At 39.0% G+C, this 20,432-nt stretch overlaps 3 protein-coding genes across 7 annotated transcripts in view; 1 reads left to right on the top strand and 2 right to left on the bottom strand.

Annotated features, from left to right (window-relative positions):
• Positions 1-20,432, bottom strand: part of Myo9a (myosin IXA) — a 351,801-nt gene that overhangs the window by 316,383 nt on the left and 14,986 nt on the right. The gene's annotated exons all lie outside the window — the stretch shown is intronic.
• Positions 1-20,432, top strand: part of Senp8 (SUMO peptidase family member, NEDD8 specific) — a 35,456-nt gene that overhangs the window by 2,955 nt on the left and 12,069 nt on the right. Inside the window, exons 2-3 of one of the 2 annotated variants that reach the window (XR_010046726.1) lie at positions 16,109-17,045; positions 18,867-19,085. Coding sequence is in view for 1 of the 2 variants with exons in the window: in XM_003477575.5 (XP_003477623.2) it covers positions 16,145-16,783 (639 nt within the window). In the remaining variant the exon portion in view is untranslated. Of the gene's footprint in view, positions 1-16,108; positions 17,848-18,866; positions 19,086-20,432 lie in introns of those variants that run through there. The other variant, XM_003477575.5, reaches the window with a different exon arrangement.
• The window catches only part of Gramd2a (GRAM domain containing 2A), a 64,843-nt gene continuing 44,990 nt past the window's right edge, over positions 580-20,432 (bottom strand). The window contains exons 10-11 of one of the 4 annotated variants that reach the window (XM_063246721.1): positions 3,307-3,403; positions 584-1,043 (exon numbers count right to left, since the gene is read on the bottom strand). In XM_063246721.1, the coding sequence (XP_063102791.1) occupies positions 3,345-3,403 (59 nt within the window). In that variant the 3' untranslated portion in view covers positions 584-1,043; positions 3,307-3,344. Of the gene's footprint in view, positions 3,404-20,432 lie in introns of all 4 variants that reach the window. The other 3 variants (XM_063246709.1, XM_063246704.1, XM_063246720.1) reach the window with 3 other exon arrangements.

Raw genomic sequence — 20,432 nt, 5'->3', positions numbered from 1 at the left:
AGTGATAGCTTTACGCATACGTAGGCTCAGAAATGTTTGTGAGGCCTTCCTTGATCAAATTCCACCTATACTTGTGTGAATCCTTCATTTCTGCCTTTTAAGGCCAGAGTTTACCTTGAACTTTGAGATGAGTAAAACTCAACTGCAAACCAAAAAGGAAAGTCCTCAAGGCTAGGTAGCCCCTCTCCTTGAGAACTGATCAGTGCCAGGCTACATTAAAAAAAACTTAATTGCTAGAAGCTCAGCTAATACCCAGATTATGTGCATGTTAAGTATTTTAGTGACAAAATGAGGTAAGGAAGTATTACAAATGCAAAGAAGTGATGTAAAGTTACTTAACTTGCAGACCTGTTCTCTTGGGTTTTTTCTTCAGCATGATGTGCCTACATGGACACCATTCACTATTCAGCGATAATGTGGTTCAACACAGACTGAAAATCAAATTTATGCAGAATTTGAAGCTGAGCTATCTGTTCTTTTTTAGGTAGGAAAGTAGGCACAAAGTCGACCTCAAAGCAGAAATCACACTTGAAACTTACAAAACTTTTTTTAAGAATTTTTATTACAGAAAAGCTCTGAAAAGTCCTATCTGTAGCTCCAAATTAAATAGCTATTCCTTTTTTTTTTTTTTGGTGGTACTGGGGATCAAACTCACAACCTCATGCTTGCCAGGCAGGTGCTTATGCCACTGAGGTAAATCCCCGGCCCTAACTGGCTATTTCTTCCACAGTGATCTGTTGTAAAAGCACTGGATCATAGAACTGAGACAAAAGGAAAAAACCCATCTAGATTACAGTTATTTTCTGAACCTTTGTATTACAGATTTGAAATCTTGACCTTCCTTAATGGCCAGTGAATAAATCTCAGAGTAGTGTGATTAAATTAAATTCCATCAAAATGGGAGCTTGGGGATTTCCAGCCTTAGTTGGTCAGTTTTCTCACTTCTTTTGCAGCAACAATTTGGGACATTACAGGCCGGGGATGTAGCTCAGGGTTGCAGCACCTACCTAGCAAGTGCAAAGTCCTGAGTTCAAATCCTGGTACTAAAAAAGAAGAAAAGACCAAAACAAGCAAATAAAGAAACAACTTGGGATGTCACAATAGCAAGTAAAAACTAATTTTGTTGGAAATGTTTAACTCTACTTAATACTGTATAATTCAAACTTGATCAAATAACTCATAGTGTTCTTATTAGGTAACATTTCAAATCAGACCACTACTTGCATAGATCATGAGTCCCATTAGACCATCTTTTCCTATCAGCTAACACACTAGAACACAAATTTATCATTTCATTCATTAGATATTTATTGAGCCACTACTATGCACCAGGCATGTTTTAAAAACTTATTAGGAATTTGCAATAATTTACACCTTAACTATCTGTGAGATAAAGTAAGTTGTCAGGCTCTGAAATCTGTAGGACAGATAAAGTTAAAAGATGAGGGCTTGCTTTCGTTTAGTTTTTTTTTGTTTTGTTATTTGAGACAGGGTCTCACTGTCTGTAGTTAAGCCACTGACTATGTATCCCAGACTGGCTTCAAACTTGTAGCAGTCCTCCTGCTTCAGCCTCCTGAGTACTGACATTACAGGCATGTGCACAGCTAGCTCTTTTGAACTCCTTCAAAGAGTGGGCTTTCATATAGTTACCATGTGCTGAACACAATGATTATTCGTGAAATCAGGTAGAATATGCCTTTACCTTGACCATACTTTATCAGGCTTTGTTGCCATGTAGACTAGAATAAAATTCTGTTCATTCCTTTATAAAATAATATCTTACTTAGACCTCTTATTAATTCCAATACCTCCCTACCCATAACCCACCCATAGTAATTTCAGTTTGTAGTTACATAAGTCATTTCCTAGAAGATTACAAGCAAAGCAGAATAGAAGAAAAATTTTCCAGGTATGATAATGCACACCTGTAATCTCAGTGGTCTGGGAAGATGAGGCAGGAGGATCACAAGTTCAAGTTCAGCCTGAGTGATATAGTGAGCAAAATGGTGCTCAAAATAAAAAAATGGACTGTTGACTTGGTGTGAAGTCCATGTGTTCAATCCTCAGTACCACAATGAGGAAAAAAAAAAAAAACTACTGTAATTTGTACACAGCAAGTATATATAAAGGAGGGAAAAAGTGTAACACAAGTATAGCCAGACTCTTGAGGTAGAAATGATAGACCAGGGATAAAATTATTTTCCTGGTCAGTGTCATTTTAGCAATTTACAGCTGGGTCAGTCATGGAACAGTAAATTGAGAGCCATGTTGGTAGAAGACATCCTAAAAGGTCTAGTCTAATTTCCTGGCCCAAGCAGGATTATATGAAATTTCTGGCATTAGAGTTAACTAGGCATTCTCCTCACACCGAGTTTTTTCTGCTTTGAGAACTGAATTCTGCAATTTGTGCAATGTTGAAATTGGAGAAATGTAGTTTTAATTTATATTTATAAAAACATTTTCAATATTTGGGGGTTCATTTCGGTTTGGTTTTGGAGTTTTGTTTTTGTTTTTGGTTGTCTTTTTGAGACAGGGTCTCACTGTGCAGCTCAGACTGGTCTTAAACTCATTTTGTAGTCCAGGCTGGCCTCACACTTGCAATGATCCTCCTACCTCAGCGTCCTGCGTGCTATTTTCAATATCTGAAACAACTTTGTGTTTTTAGGGGATTTTCAAAACAGATTTCATTTCTGTATTTTGCTCAGGAAAACTATCCACTTTGTAAAACTTCCCTACTTTGTCAGGCACTGAAAATACAAGAATTAGTAAAATCTAATCTCTGTACACCTGGGTTATATAAATCTTATGGTACTTTTTACATACCACATCAAATTAATCTCAGCTGGTTTAGACTTAGCAAAAGGAAACATTTAAATACGGGAAATTGAAGCCAAAAAAAGATTTGAATTTCCTTCCTGAAATATTTCTGCTTCTGTTGCCATGAAAAGCATCTTTAGTCTGGGATATGATTCTTTTTGTAAAAACGCAAATGGAAGGCCCGCTGTTGGTGGCCCATACCTATAATCCCAGCACTTGGGAGACTGAGGCAGGAGAATCGCCTATACTACATAGTTGGAGGCCAGTCTGAAGTGGATGGCAAGACCCTGTCACAAAAAAAGAAAAAGAATATACAGATGCAAGTGGAATCACACATTAGAAGTTACACATTACCTTCTAATTTTTATAAACATAAAACTATTTTTACATGTGTTTGAAGGTTTACAGAAGAGAGATTAGACTTCATTCTTTCCAGGGAATAGAACTAAGACATATTTTAGGCCAGTGCAAGAATAGGAGGGTACATACGTGTTTTTCCCCAAAATGGAAATAGTTGTCTTCAATGTTTATATGCTGATTGTAAAAGCAGGGGGGTGAGGGTGGGGCTGAATTTGATCCCACAGCACTAAAAAGGAGGAAAGGAAGAAAAAGTTAAACTGTCAAAAAAAATAGTGTTAGTCCTATTTCCTAAAGAAAACGACTATTTAAACTTTTGATGGTTATTGTTCCTATTTTCATATGTATTTTTATTACATAAATTTTGTATAACTGGGGCTGGGGATTTAGCTCAGCGGCATAAGCTCCTGCCTTGCAAGCAGGCAGTCGTGAGTTCAATCCCCGGTACCGATAAAAAGGAAAAAAAAAAAAAAAAATTTTGTGTAACTATCCTATTCATAGCATGTCCTGGACATTTTTTGATGTCATCAAATTCACCTACTTTTCTTTTTTTTTTTTTTTTTTTTTTTTTTTGCATGGGGGTGTGAACACAAGACCTTCACACTGAGCTATATCCTTAATTCATTTCCTCTGTGTCTCTCTTTCTGTCTCTTTGTCTCCCTCTCTCTCTCTGTCCCTCCATCTCTCCCTCTCCTTCTCCTCCTCTCTCCTCCTTCCTCCCCTCTGTTCCTCTCTTCCATCTCCTCTTTCTCCTTCCTCCTGGTGCTGGGAATTGAAGGCCCTCATGTACACTAGGCAAGTACTCAGCCATTAAGCCACACCTCTAGTTCACTCTATCTTTTAATTTCGTTTGATTTTGCCTTTTGAGACAAAGTCTCACCATGTAAGTCAGACTAACCTTGAACTCACTATGTATGTAGCCCAGACTGGCCTAGAACTCAATAATCCTCCTGCCTCAGCCTCCCAAGTACTGGAATTACAGGCATATACCACCATATCTATGTATTTCATTTTTTAACACTGAAAGTTTTATTATTTCTGAAATATAATTTCACATAACCTGGAATCCTAACTTAATTTTGTAATCAAATTATTAACAATTGTCCTAGTGCTGCTTATTTTTAAAAATCCAGCAAATATATCCCAAACTCTAGTACATAGACAACAAGGTGTTAATAGGTATTCAGTAACAGCATAGGAAGTATTTTATGGTCCAAAAATCTGGGAAAAGATCAGACTAAAAATGATTAAATAGATTTTTATTATTGAACATATTGTTTTTTCCCCTTTTTCTTTGTAGTACTAGGGCTCAAATCCTAGGGCCTTCCCTTCATATGCTAGACATGCACTCTATCAGTGAACTACATCCCCTACTTCGTTCAGGATGTACTTTCATCTTGCTTTTTCCTCTTAGCCCAAGCTTGCTCTGCAGAGCCAGTTTCTCCCTTACGCTTCACTTTTACTTTTTCAAATATAGTTTGCTACTGACTTAAGAAAACAAAATTCTCATTATTGCAGGAAGTCCTATTAGATAGGACTGCTGCTATAGAACACCATTCAGTGGTACACTAAAAACACTGGAATAATCATAATTTTTCCCATTGATTTGTTTGTTTCTTTTTGTTTTTTACCTTTTTGAGACAGGGTCTCGCTATGCAGTTAAGGCTGGCCTGGAGCTCAGTCTGGTTTTGAACTCCCAATGATCTTCCTGCTTCAGCCTCTCAAGTGCTGAGATTACAGGAATAAGCCACCATGCCTGGCTTTTCTCCCATTGATTTATAATGGCTCCAGCATCATATTTGAAATTTCTAATATATATATGTATATTTATTTATTTTTGTATTGTACCCTTGACTATTTCTTTTCAATCTCACCCAGCTACTTGTGATACAAGCTCTACATCTTTTTACCTGGGCGAAGAAATGAAGAATTTTTGGTGTAGGAATTTAAACTAGCATGGATAGTAAAGATCCTCATACTGCTAAGACTCTAAATGTAAACATTTCTCTGCAGAACTTGATTTAGATTGAGATCCATACTCCATTAGTCATTCATTATTCTCCAATTTTATGTGGGGTACCTGCATGACAGGAACTGCTTCAGGCAGCACCAGGGTTAGCATGGTAAACAAGACAGACAAGTCTCTTAAGCTCTTGTTTTAATGAAGCCTACATTCTTGTTTTAGAGAGGGCTAGAGGGAGAATACTAAAAATAAGCAAAAAAAAAAATATCAGACAAGGAATTGGAATTTGAGTGATAAAGAGTGACTAGTGGCCTCTTTATTTGGGCTGGTCAGACTCCTCCATGTCTAGAAGGCACAGGTACAGCAGGTACACCAGCGCTTGGAGGGAAAAGGTGTGGCATGGCTTTGTAAGGAACAGAAAACAAAGTTGGTGTGGCTGAGGCACAGTGGACAAGAAAGAGCAAGAGGAGGTGAGGTTAGAGAAGTAGCAGTTCATAAGCTATAAATAAGAAATGTCCTTTTTTGTACCCTCCTATAAAAGTGAACTACCAGAATTTTAAGCAGGCAGATATGACCTGGCTAGATTGCCTGTGCATATGTGGAGATTGAACCCAGGACCTCACACAAATGGTTAGTAATCACTGTACCACTGAATTATAGCCCCAGCCCTCTAACTTAAAGATCGTAAGCATTTATGCTGATGGCCTCACTCACTGACATAAGGAGACCATCAGGCTAAGTCAGGCAGGAAATGGTGATAGATTTGAATAAACTGATAGTAGTGAAGATAGAAAGTATTAGACAGATTGAGAAGATTTTCTAAAGAATCAATGGACTTGGGATGAGGTACAAAAAAAATAGAAAACCTATGATTTCATTATATAGTGCTAGGATCAGCTTCCAGGCTGTCTAGTACAAAATTGGCACACAGAATACCTGAAAGTACACTTGGACCAAGTGAGTAAGTTTGTTTTAATAAGTGTCTTGCTTCTGTATACACTGAAGCTGCAGCTAACGCATGAGCTGTTGCTCATGCCTTTATTAATTATTAGGAGATCTAGTTTCTAACAATTGAGGGTTTTATATTACAGACACATCAATCATGGGCTAAAACTGGGGATGCAGTTCTTTGGTAGCACTGCCTAGCACTACCCACAGGTAAACATCATGCATGCTGTTTAAAATGTCCATAGATGATTTTAATGTGCACATCTGGCTAGAACCACTATTTATCTGAATTAAGCCTCTCAGTTTACAAACAAGAAGCTGAGACCCAGAGATTAAGTGACCTCTCATAGTCAAACATCTGGTAAATTGCAAATCTGAACTAAAAACCAGATTTTCAGACTTCCAGCCTAATGTTTTTTTCTACTGATCCAGAAGGTTTTTTTTGTTTGTTTGTTTGTCTTTTGAGACAGGGTCTCTCTATGCAGTTCAGGCTGGCCTTAAGCTCATTTTGTAGCCCAGGCTAGTCTTGAACTCACAATGATCCTCCTGCCTCAGCCTCCCAAGTGCTGGGATTACAGGCGTGAGCCACCACGTCTGGGTAAGCCAGAAGTTTTTTCCCATTCTTATTATCAGCTGGTAATGAAAATGACTCTTAACTTAGAAACTTGCCCTTTAAGTTAATTTTTATTATTTTTATTTGGGTCACTTTGCTTCTGATAATAGAAATACTCAGTAGTATACATTTTTACAGATCCTTGGGTTAATATGAAAATACTATTTTATTAAACTTTTGGAGCCAGGGATGTAGCTCAGGGGCATGGCGCCTGCCTGTCAAGTGTGAGGCCCTGAGTTCAATTCCTGGTACCAAAAAAGAAAGGAAAAGAATTTAAAAGTAAAATAAACTTTTGTTTAGGAGGTTTTCTACACTGTGAATTCAATATTTAAACTTCCTTTAGCTGCAGATGTTGGAAGCTATATAAATCCTGTAATTGTAGGGTTTTTGTATGCTGACAACATCAACAGTATTCACCCTTAGGTTAAGAGAAAAAAATTCTCTGGAAATAGCATTTACTTTTTCCACTACTGTGGTGGGGGACTGAATTAGGGCCTCATGTACATCAAGCACACCTCCAGCACTGAGCTCCATCTGCACTGTGACCCTTCTGTTATTCTTCTGCTGAAGTAAAGCACAGCACAGTCATGCCATGACTCATTCAGCCTTTAATGACTTTGCAGCTTTCTATGAAGGGACAGATGCTTTACAGAATTTTCAAGAACTCTTCAAGTTCCGTTGTATTATTCCCACCACAACTATACAGAACAGGGAAAGAAACTTTTTTTGACAGCCTACTGTATAGCAGACAACATGCTGAGTGCTTTCAATCATATTTTTAATTCATTTAACCCTGTGAAGCAAGTTTTATTATTACCTCATTTTACAGATGAAGAATATAAGGCCTACAAACAAGAAACTTTCCTAGTGTTACATAGACATCAGGTAATAAAGTCAGAGCCTAAACTGAAAACCTCCTAGCTCCAAAATGCAGAACCATAAGGGGATATAGCTCAGCAGCACCGCACCTGCTTAGCAAGTGTGAAGTCCTGAGTTCAATTCCTGGTACAAGAAAAAAACTAAGATTTCACAAGTAAAGCCATGAGGTCCTTATCTTCCTAATTTGGCCACTGTTTTTGCTAACTTAACGATTTACCTAGATAAAGCACACAGGTCTTTTAATTCTGAAGGAATCTATTGTTAGTCAGCAAAGGAAAGCAGACAAGGTCAAAGTAGGAATGTTATAGACAATCCACAAGCCAGGCATGATGATATGCACCTATAACCCCAGCACTAAGAAGGCTGAGCCAGAAAGATTGCCATAAATTCAAGTCCACCCTGAGCTTCACAGTGAATATACTTAGGCAGCCTAGAGTAAACAGTGAGACCCTCTATCAAAAAAGGAAAAAATAAAACAAGTTAGACCTTGTTTCTCGCCCTACTCCCAATCTGTAGTTCCTTGCTCCCTTTTTTCAATGTTTCATCTGGCAAAAAAAAAAAAGTATATTGTACGTCCCATATCCCAGGCATGGTGCTCATGGTATAAAATGAAGTATTCCTTAAGTGGGTGCAGATTGTTTTTGCTAGGTTCTCTCCATCCCATTACATTAATCTCAGCCCCCAATTTCTCCTACCAATTAATTCTATGTATTATGGATGAATTCTTCATCTTCCTCAAGCATTGACCTACGCCTGTGATGGTGAACCTTTTAGAGACCGAGCACCCAAACCACAACCTCAAATCCACCTACTGGTCACAAAGTGCCAACACTGGGGTCAAACCTGAATACTGAGTATTCCATTTAGGAATTTAGGAAAAAACAACTCATGCACTTGGCTCACGTGTTGACAAGATCTACATGCTCACTGCTGCACACATGCTATAGGTTAGCTACCACTGACCTGGGTATTAACAGCTTCCCATTTCCTCCAGTGTGAATCCCAGATTCCTTCACAAGGAGTTCAGTCTGTTTAGCTTCTAATATAATTTTCTTCCTCGCTACACTCCACCAACGCCTCCTCCATTCCAGTTATACTGGACTATAGTGAGTACACAACTTAGAAACATTCAAATTGTAAACTTTCACAGATATGCATTGTAGAACAGACTTAATCCTACTGGATTAGTGGTACATGTTCTGAGTGTCTATGGATAATTGACACGGAGGCTGAAAACTGAGGAAGGAAGACCTACATTGGATGTGGTTAGCACCATCCAGTAAGCTTTAGCCTAAATGGAATAAAAAGAAAAGAAGAAAGTCTGCCCTTTTGATTCTTCGGAGGAGCACTGATCTTCAGCAACATCTTTGGAACAGGTTAGAGGGAAAAGTTTGGAAAGGTTTGGAGGTGCCAGCTAAGACACAACCCTGGAATGCTGTAAGCTGAGCTTGATAGGAGATTGTGGTCAGAGTTCAGAAGACCAGGGTGTGATAAAAATGTGGATGGTAAAGACCAGGCTCAGGATACTTCAGATATTTTACTTGTGAAGGACTCCATTGGCAGTTGTACTCCAGGCCATATGTGTTGTGCTGGAGCAGAAAATTTATATTTTGTTCATGTCCAAGACTTTGCAAGAGGCTAAGACAATGAGCAATGAGCTAACTAATCTGGTGAAGGAAATTTCAAGGCAGCCCAGTGTTGGGGCTATAGCTAGGATACTGCTTGCTGATGTTACTCAGAGTTGTGTTGGGGGGGGGGGGTTTGAGACAGCATTTCATTGTATAGCCAGGGTAGCCTTGAACTCACTGTATAGCCTAGGCTATACTCAAATTCATCACAATCCTCTTGCCTTAGCCTCCCAACTGCTGAGATTAGAGGCATACATCACCATTCTTGGCTTTAACCAGATTTACAGTGAAATTCCAGAACAGAGAGTCCAAGTTTCCCCAGAAAAAAAAAGGCCTATAAAGGTGAGGCAGCACCTTGTTGCTGAAGATTAGCATTGAAAGGAAGGCAGTACTTTACAACAAGAAAATAGAAAAGATGTCTGGAGCACATCTCCAGAACCAGCAGACCCCACCCTGAAGGGTTGCAAAAGCAAAAACTTTGTTTTGAGAAGAGAGCTCCCTGGGCACTCTGTTGGGAAAGTTTAGGGATGATTCCATGGGATTCAGTTCACCATGTTCAGCCATCTTGGGAGGCACTCAAAGCCTCTAAGTAGTAAAATGCAAAAAAGACTGCTGCTCCAGCTGGCAGCAGACCCTAGCAGCACTTACGTGATGTTGGCTTTACAGGCATGCAGAATAGAGTTTTGGAGCCATGGAGGCTTCCACCCACATTTCAGGTAGTGTGTAAAACTATGAGCTTAAAAAGTACAGTGAAGACTCCAGGGAGTTGGAGAACCCAGAAAGGAACACAGAATGTCTTGTCTCTTTTTTTTTTTGAGACTGTCTCATACTGTAGTGTAGGCTGGCCGTGAGCTTGCTGTGTACACCAGGCTGGCCTCAAACTTACAGCAATCTTCCTGCCTCAGCCTCCCAAGTGCTGGCATTACAGCATGCACCACCACACCCAGCTATGGAATGTTTGAGGAAAGTCGCAGAGTGAGTAAGACCACCTAAGAGAAAAACCTTAAAGGTTATAACCATCAGCAGTGCCACTGAGGCACGGCTGCTTAAGCCCTTTAGAAAAATTCACATCTTGCCACAACTTGTCTGGATACTGCACGTGGAACAACAGAATTGAACGTTTGCCCTGCTGGAGTTGTTTTGCTTTGCTTTGCTTTTGTTTTGTTTGGGAGACAGTCTTGCTATGCAGTTCAGGCTGGCCTTAAACTCGCTGTGTAGCCCAGGCTGGCCCTGTACTTATGGCAATCATTCTGCCTCGGCCTCCTGAGTGCTGAGATTATAGGCATGCATCACCACACCTGGCTTCCTCCCTTTTTTAATGGGATATTTACCCTGTGTCATTTTATATCGGCAGTGGTAACTTTTTTTGGTACTGGGGACTTGAACTCATGACTGCACACTTGCAAGGCAGGCGCTTATGCCACTAAGCTAAATCCCCCAGCCATAACTTTCTTTTTGATTTTTACAGGGCCTCACAGAAAATTTGCCTTAAGTCTCATAGGACTTGAACTTTGTAGCAGTGCTACAACTGTAGGACTTGGCAAATCTTAAAAATGAATTAAATTCATTTTGCATAAAGAGATAAGCATGAGCCTTAAGGGGAAGCAGACTGTTACGGTTTATATCTAGATGTCCCCCATAGCCCCATAGCCTGATGCACGCAAACGTGGGACTTTTGGAAGGTGATTGTACTACAGGGGCTTATTGCTGACTTGCTCTTAGGAGGTGGGGTCTGGAAGAGATGGTCCACTGAGGGTGTGGCCAGGTTTATCCCCTCCCCGGCTCCTCCCTTCTCTTGCTCTACTTCCTCTCCACCATGCCATTAGCAGCTCTACCATGCCCTTCTGCCATGCTATCCTGCCTTAGTGCCAGCCAGCCATGCAAGTGCTGAGACTCCTGAAACATGAACCAAATAAATTTCATCTCCTTTACATTACAGTGTCAGGCATTGGGTCTCAGCAGTGAGACTATCTAAGACACCCTCTTACGCCAGGAATGATTGTCCTTTTTCCCAAATTCCCATACCTTTTATTTGTACCTCTTATTAGTTTCCTATATTACTGACTAGAGCTACTCATAACTTGTATATCTTTGCATGTTCTATAACAACTAATATTAGATATTCATTGTTTATTAACTAAAAGAAGTGGTTGTGCAATACATGTCCATTATAATAAGCTTAAGCTCAGTGATCATAAGAACTGTGAATTTGAGGGGTTTTTTTGGAAGAGGGTTGTTTGTTTTTTGGCAGTATTGGGAAATTGAGGTCATGGTCTTTCTACTGAGCTATATCCTTAGCCCCTCCCTTTTTTTTTCCTTTGGAGATGGTCTTGCTAATTCCCTAGATTAGGCTCAAATTTGTAATCCTCCTGCTCCAGCCCCGTGCTCCAGCCTCCCAGAGTGCTAGGGTTACAGGCATGTATCACAATATGCAGCAGCTATTTCATTTTCATTCTGTATCCCTAGCACCCAGAAGGTATCTAATAAACATTTGATGAATGAAATATATTACAGTTACCAGTTACTGGGATGTAAATTTCCTAATGGTATAATAGATATATGAAAATACTTTGTTGTATTATTTTAATTTTTATTTATATACATTTCTTCATATTAATAAATACCCTAGTCAGACATAGCAGTAATCCCAGTACTCAGGAGATGGAGTCACAGAGTTGAGAGGATTACCACAAGTTCAAGACCAGCTACATAGTGAGACCCTGTCTAAGAAAAAAAAAAATACCCTATGATAAAAGTTGGGCATTAACAGATTTACTTTACAAAAGAGCAAATTGTGACTTAAAGAAATTAAGTCCTGGGCTAGGGATTTAGCTCAGTGGCATAAACACCTGCCTGGCAAGCACAAGGTCAAGAGTTTGATCCCCGGTACCAAAAAAAAAAAATTAAGTCCAGCAGTCTGGAGACTGAGGCCGGAGGATCACTGTGCTAGCCTGAATTACTAGCAAAACCCTGTCTCAGAAAAAAATCTTTTGAGTTATTTATTTATAATCACATAACCAATGAGTAATAGAATTGAATCTAAAGTTCAAGTCTTGTTTTTTGTTTTTTGTTTTCTTAGACAGATTCTCACTATGTAATTCACACTGGCCTCAATCTCATAGCAATATTCCTGCTTCAGCTTCCCTATAGCAGAGACCACAGGTGTGCACTAAAATTCAGAGCTTTCTCTCTTTCTTTCTTCCTTTATTTTTTGAGACAAGTTCTCACTATGTAGTTCATGTGGGCCTTGAACTCATGGTGATCCTCCTATCTCAGCCTCTGAAGAGTGGAAACCACAAATGTGCATCTAAAATTCAAGTCTTTCTTCCCCCAGTGATGTATACAGTTTCTGTGTTTTATATGGCAGTTTAAAAATAAATCTAAAAAATTCAAGTCTCTCTGTCTTTCTTTCTTTCTGATAGTATATGGCCTATATTCAATCCCACTACTCTGCAACTGAAGCAGGAAGATCCCAATGAGTTTGAGGCCATACTGGGTTATGTTGTGAGTTCAAATCCAGCCTGAAAGATATAGCAAGACTCCCTCTCAAAAAAAAAAAAAAAAAAAACAGGAATGTTTCTTTTTCTTGGACAAGGTAGTTTAGCCAAAGGTTAAAGTTCTGTTTGTTTGTGTTAAAATTTTGTGGAGTAATCTGTTATCATCATGGTATATGGAATAGCATTAGAAGGGCAACTAATCTTTTGTCTACATTTTGGATAGTATAAAACTCAGACAAAATACCCCCAAAAAAATTTTTTTTCTTTTTCTTTGGCAGGGGCAGGGGCTGATCCCAAGGCCTTGCACACAGTAGGCAGTTGCCCTACTGCTAACTACATATATTCCCCAGCCCACAAAAGCTGTTTCTGAAGAAAATGCTGGCCCTGCCTGAGGACACTCCTCTGAGTGAGAGACTCTGTTCAGTCACACTTCCTTGTAGGCTCCTGTCCCTCCCTGGCTGTTAAAGTGTGGATCTGATTTCAGCTGGCAGCTCTCGGGTCCCCAGAGATTTGCGAGGCTGTTCAATCTGGCGCTCACCACTCTGAGGCCTGGTTGAGTGCTGTGGCCAGTGTTCCTCTCTCCACACTCGTGCCATCACAAGCCAAGTATCTAGTGTTTGCCAGGTCCTTTTACAGGGCTGCCATTTGCCCATTGAGCCTTAGGATAATGAGGCTCATTGTAAAACAGAGTCCTATCCAACCATTCGATCTATCTTAAGGACATTGTGGGACAAATTTGGTATGACACACCATTTTGTGTCTCATGAGGGGGGGAAATTCTAACTCTAATACAAGGAATGCTTTTCCTTCTGAGAGTAACTTTGTTTTTACCTTATGGACATTGTGAATGTTTAACTTAACTCTCTCTGATTACCTGCCAAAAAACTTAGAGCCAAACTTGTGGCTCACCCATAACAAATGTGCTCTGTGCCTTGTTAACTTTATTCCTGGCTTCAGTTTAGATCCTTGCTGTAGCTATTCTGTCTTCTTAAGAAAACCTTAATTCATGCCATCTTATTTATATGTAAGTGTTTTTTCTTAAGTAGCCTTATATATTGTTTCTGATTATGATATATTCACTGTACATCACTGTACATCACTGTACATCAAATCATCTTGGATATCTCTTTGTTACTTCATTTACTTAAGCTTTTTTCATGACAGGTATATTAATTTTTATATGAGTTTTTGTAAGATTTAGATTATATAAAAATGATTGTGTCACAAAAGTATATTGCTTTAATGTGTAATCAAATGATAAAATAACTGGTCTAATGGCCACAATTGATTAAATTGATAACTGCTCCTATTTTTTATGGCAGTATTACTGTTTTGGTTTTTTTTTTTTTTTTTTTTTTGTCTTTTTATCGGTACCGGGGATCGAACTCACGACTGCCTGCTTGCAAGGCAGGCACTTATGCCACTGAGCTAAACCCCCAGCCCCTACTGTTTTCTTACAACATGCATTGGTTGTTTACATGTTTTGGTGACACTAGGCCTTGAAACTAAGGCATTTGTACTGAGCCTGATTTCTAGTGCCATTCTCCCCCTTTTTTTTTTTTTGAGACTATGTCTTGCTATGTAGTTCAGGCTGACCTCGAACTCAGTGTGTAGCCCAGGATGGCCTTAAACTCATGATGATCCTCCTGCTTTAGCCTCTCAAGTGCTGGGATTACAGGCATGCATGCCCCTTTCCCTTTATTTTTTGAGACAGATTCCAAATTGCCCAGGCTGGGATTGAATATGCAATTCTGCCTCAGCTTCTCCCAGTGCGAGGATTACAGACATGTGCCACCATACCCAGCGCTGTGCTTTGTTTTATACTCCCAACTGTAACAGTTTATGTTGTATGAATTTTAGAACACTGTGCTGCTAGGTCAGTATATAGCAATTACCTGTTAACCCTGTAGGCTCAAGTATTGTATCATCTTCTATACCATCAGGCTGTTTTGTTTTGTTTTGTTTTGGTACCAGGAATCAAACTCAGGATCTCGCATTTGCCAGACAGGTGCCACACCGCTGAGCTGTATCAGACTTCTTGTCTTTGTTAGCATTGTGCCTTGGGCAATCACAAACATATTAATCCCATCAGGCAACTTGTCTTGCTTGTTATTTGGACAAAATCATTTGAATGAGTATTTGTTCCCAAACATTATTTGCTTTGATTGGTTTGAAGTTCTGTCTGCATTTTCCAATTATCTCACTAATATCAGCCATACAATAGTATTAATATTATTTGAACAACTTGTTTAACTCTTCTAGTATCGTCGGTAAAATTATTTGATCTTTTCTATAACTCACTGAGGTGTGGAAGGCAAGTGAATACTCTGTAACAGATGACAGAAACAAGGACAGAGGGCTGGGGATTTAGCTCAGTGGCATAAGCACCTGCCTGGCAAGTGCAAGGTCATGAGTTTGATCCTCAGTTGCAAAAAAAGGAATTAAAAACAAGGACAGAAACACTTAATTGGCTGTTCAAAATGTAAGTAGCACATCAGTAGTAAACAGGCTAGGCCTCCTGATTCCTGGGCTACACAGCCCTTCAAAAAGTCAAAAGAGCTGCAAATGGTATTGCATCCCTTTAATCCCAGTCATCTGTGAGGCTTATGAGAGGAGGATCATAAGTTCAAGGCCAGCATGGGCAATTTAGAGAGATAGTGCTAAATAAAAAATAAAAAAGAGGGCTGGGAATATAGCTCAGGGCTCCCTGGGTAACAGTCCCCACAATAAAAGAAGAAAGAGAAAGGAAGGGGAAGAAAGAAAGTAAAAGACTTTCTGATTTCATAGTCTTTATCTCACCTTTTTAGGTTAAAGAGGGAAATGAACAGATATGTTACATATCATTTAGCTGGACAGAATCAGGAATGAATTTCATTTCTATTACTCTTCTGATTTTTTTGTTCTTCAAATTAGAGTTCCTTTTAACTACAGTTCTAAATCACTGTCACTTTCCATTATGGAAGAAGGAAGCAAATCTCGAAAATTAGTCTTAAAATGGAAACCATTTCCCTTGGTGATTAGTAACTTTTTTCTTCATATCCTTTAAATTCATCTTTAACATAAAAATAATTCACTGTTGTTATGCATATTCATTAAAAAGCTAGCATATGGTTCCTGTTATGGTACTTGGTAAAACACTAGCTATGATTTTATCTCTGCATTTAAATAGAAAATTAAAATTTCATATTTAGTGTGTGCATAGAAAATACTCAAAGTTTTCATTGCAAATAATTGTTCATGTAAAGAATCTATGCTAGTTTCTTGCATGTTTAGTCACAGCGAGGTATGTAGTGTTGCTAAACTACAAATATATTTCGGCTTTACTACAAGCTTGTGTGAATAGCTAACATTTTACAGCCTGATGTTTGAGGAGTTCAGTAGTAGATTCTGTCTTCTGTCTTTCCAGCTTCAGGGACTTCTGAGCAGCCCCAGTCTGTACAAGATGGACCCCATAGTCCTGAGTTACATGGATAGTCTACTGCGGCAATCAGATGTCTCATTGCTGGACCCACCAAACTGGCTCAATGACCATGTCATTGGATTTGCCTTTGAGTATTTCAGCAACAGTCAGTTTCGTGACTACTCTGACCACGTCTGCTTCATCAGCCCCGAAGTCACCCAGTTCATCAAGTGTATTAATAGCCCAGCAGAAATTGCCATGTTCCTTGAACCCTTGGAGCTTCCCCACAAGAGAGTTGTATTTTTAGCCATCAATGATAACTCCAACGAGGCAGCTGGTGGAACCCATTGGAGTTTGTTGGTTTATCTACAGGATAAAAATAGCTTTTTTCATTATGATTCCCATAGCAAAAGCAACTCTATCCATGCAAAGCAGGTAGCAGAGAAACTAGAGACCTTTTTAGGTAGAAAAGGAGACAAACTGGTCTTTGTAGAGGAAAAAGCCCCTGCTCAACAAAACAGCTATGACTGTGGGATGTACGTGATCTGTAACACTGAGGCCTTGTGTGAGAACTTCTTTAGGCAACAGCCGGACTCCCTGCTGCAGCTGCTCACCCCCACATACATCACGAAGAAGCGAGCAGAATGGAAAAATCTCATTGCCAGGCTTGCTAAGAACTAGCTACTGAAGAACATTTGTGAGTCTGGAAGCTTTTGTTTCTGCCCTTCCGCATTGATTGGATGGCTGCAGTCTCAGTGCCTGAGGGAAGATGCCTGGTGAAGAAAAGCTCCCTGTTTTTCTTAAAGGATCTCATCCTCTTCATTGGCCCTATGGAAAGTTTCCTTTAACCCTGACCTGAGAGCACCACATTCTGTGAAAATATGTTCGAGTTCTGCACCAAAACCTTAAATTTACTTTAACATTTATTACATATGCACTTCAAGTAAGTCTCTGGTATAAGGTTCATTGGCTTTAGTCTCCCTTTTCCACATTGACTTATTCTAAAGAAAAAGCAGTGATCTCTAAAACAAAGACTACATGCAATCTAGAAGAATACAAGGAAGAAAACTATAGGAGAACCAAAAACATGTTGCATGGCCTACATAATTAAACAGCTGGGAGCAGATTAAGGCCTAACTTCATTAAAACCTAAATAGCTGGGCATTGGGGCTGGGGATTTAGCTCAGCGGCATAAGCACCTGCCTTGGAAGCAGGCAGTCGTGAATTCGATCCCTGGTACCAATAAAAATGAAAAAGACAAAAATAAATAGATAGATAGCCGGGCATAATGGTGCATTCCTATAATCCCAGCACTTGAGAAGCAGAAGCAGGAGGATCGCACAATTTCAAGGCTACATGGTGAAACCTTGTCTCTAAAAAAACAAAAGAACCTAAATTTTATAAGAACCGGTCATTCACTTCTAAGGGCAGAATCTTTGCAGATAGCTGAGAAAGCTGACATTAGCCCACCTCCCTGCATCTGATACCTGGGATGCTTGAGAAGCAGGAAATCTTGAGTAACTTCATTAAAGTAAATGGCCTCAGTGGAGTTCCTTGCTCATTGAGTGGGTCAGATTGCAACTGTAGATTAATAACAGCTCTTCTTTGCCTTGCCTATTTGCCATGCATATTTTTTTAACATAAAGAAAAGTGACCTTTCTCAACCCTTTCACTTAATTCAAAATGTAGACTATGTAATTTTTAAAATGTGGAACCAAGAGTAAAAAGAAACTACCCCTCTGAAACTGCAGGTGTGTTTCTCCGTTATTTTAAATAATTAGAGAATAAATTGAGTATCCACATGAATTCTGTTCAAAATAAGAATTAGACTTCAATGTATATGAGATCTGAGAATCAAAGATTAGCTTCAGCTGTGACCCTGGTTTTAGCTCCCTTCCCAGCATCTCGCTAGCCCCAGCCGTAGGCCCAAAATAATCTCACCCCCAGTGACCACAGAGGCACCAACTCAGTTCCTTCTAGCCAGAAAGAGGGAAACAGCAAGTGTAAATAAGTACAGGTTACAGAATGAGTTGATATTAAAAGTCAAAGTGAAAGCTTCAGAAAAAGTAACCATTTAAGTATGTTTTAGATTAAAGGGGAGGGGAGTTTCATCCAGAGAGGTACAGAAGGAAGGAACACCAAGAGGAGTGTCACAGGTTGATGGAAGGCCACTGTGTGGATAAAGATAAAGCAATAGCATTTCTGTGACTGTTGACATAGGCTGCTGTTCTAGACTATGAAAGAGTCAGATTCTCTGAAGAAGGGTATCTTTCTGATAATACAAACTATGTGTACTTAACTGTGAAAGTCTGTCCCATTTGAGAGTTAATACATATGAGAGCAATCTTTCCTAAATCCCTAAGATTCGTCCCACAAATAAATTACTTAACAAAATCTTTTTTTAAAAAACCTTTGATCTCCTTTTTCCAAATACATAGCATGATTAGACAGACTATGCCCCCATTAGTATTCTAGAGAATACATAATAATTTGTGAACAATAGGAGAATTGAAAAGTTGGCTTGTATTTTTTCAATAGATACTATAATAACCCACATATTGTACATCTAGGGGACCATATAGGTTTTTTTTGTTTTGTTTTGTTTTTTTTATCAGTACCAGGGATCAAACTCACCACTGCTTACAAGGCTTACAAGGCAGGCGCTTATGCCACTGAGCTAAATCCCCAGCCCCTATACAGTTTTATTGTTATGCAAAATTGGAAAAAGATCTTTCTCTAAAATTATGCTTCCTTTTTTCTTTAGAGCCAAGATTATAGCTATGCAAAATTCAGCTCCTAAATATTCAAAATGAAAGCAACTTACTCAAAACTGAGTTAAGCAATTTTCAAATGGAACCACTCTGCTTTCCAGCAATGCCTGTTGCAGTGTCCCAGAAGTATTTTCACATTTGTCCATTGGGGTCAATATGAAACTGAGAAAGGTCACCATGTGTTAACCCAGCTGTAGATGGTGGTATTATATGTAAGTATCGTGAGTTTTTATTATTCTAAGCCACAAATGTTTCCACCCTTTGATTAGTTATCTGCTGAAGTTTATAAGCACTGGTCCTAACTGGATTGGGACAATTTAAGAATTACAAATGGGTTGTATTTTTTATTATAGCCTTTTTTTTTTTCCCTTTTCCATGTTGAGAATTAAACCCAGGGCCTTTACACTGAGCTACATCCCCAGGCCTCCAGCCCATTTTTTATTTGATGGTTGATTGGTTGGTTGGTTAGTTTTGAGACAGGAACTCACTAAATTACCCAGGCCGGTCTCAAATTTATGATCCTCCAGTCTTCACCTCCCAAGTGCTGGGATTACAGGCATGCACTACAACACCCGGCACTATATCCATATCAACCATATGTTTTAATAATAAGCATTCCATTGAGATGGCAAAATAGAATTTCTCAGTCACATGTTATTATACTGAAAATGAATTTTTTTCTTTCATCACTTAAAATAGAACAGGAAAAAATAATTACAGAAATTTGCATCCTGTGGTGTTAGAAAAACCAATGAATGTTTTAATCAAATCCAAGTTCTGTCATTTATAAACTCACATCCTCAGGCAAGTTGGAGATTCAGAGCCACATCTGAAGAATGAAGAGAGTCTATTTAGTCATCTTCCAGTAGGCCTGTCTTTTATCTAAAAAATGAAGAGTGTTTAAGGCACTAGAAAAGTAAATGTCACATGTAAACCATATGACAGACCCTTCAGTAAGCTCCTTTCTCTGCTGCTCCTCCATTCAGCTCCATTTTAAAACTAACAGCAAATTTGAATTTAGTTTTATGCTGCCATGCAGCTAGACAGCTGTGTAAAAGCTGCCTGATAAATATTTAGATACATAAGAGCAGATTATGGAAGGATGATAATAGGCACAACTAGCTTTATATTATGTATACTATGCAGGGAACCAAGTATGGTAGCATATGCCTGTAATCCCAGCACGCAGGAGGCTGACATAGGATCACCGAGTTCAAAGCCAGCCTCAACTACATAGCGAGACCCTGTCCCAAAAACAAAAAGATCCAGGAATCATTGACACAGAGATCCGGTTTATTACTCTTATATTACTATATATGTAAAGTACTTTATACATTGAAAACATTTAATTATTATAATGTGTTATATAGTATGTATATATAGTTTTACTTCTCATGTTTTCCAGGTATTATTAGCCCTAGTTTATAATTCAGAAACAAACTGAGAGAAGCTCAGTCACCTGCTCTTCTCATACTCTTTCTACCTATTCCTTTTTCCTCCCCCAAACTGATGGCAAGAACTCCTTGCTTGATCGTCTTAAATGTATTCTTTTCTCACTT

This window comes from Cavia porcellus, unplaced genomic scaffold (genome assembly GCF_034190915.1).
Source record: "Cavia porcellus strain 051 isolate PalLab524CR breed Dunkin Hartley unplaced genomic scaffold, mCavPor4.1 scaffold_4, whole genome shotgun sequence".
Classification (NCBI taxonomy): Eukaryota; Metazoa; Chordata; class Mammalia; order Rodentia; family Caviidae; genus Cavia; species Cavia porcellus.
The sequence above is the reverse complement of the archived record's forward strand: the minus strand, read 5'-3'. Positions and strand labels throughout refer to the sequence as shown.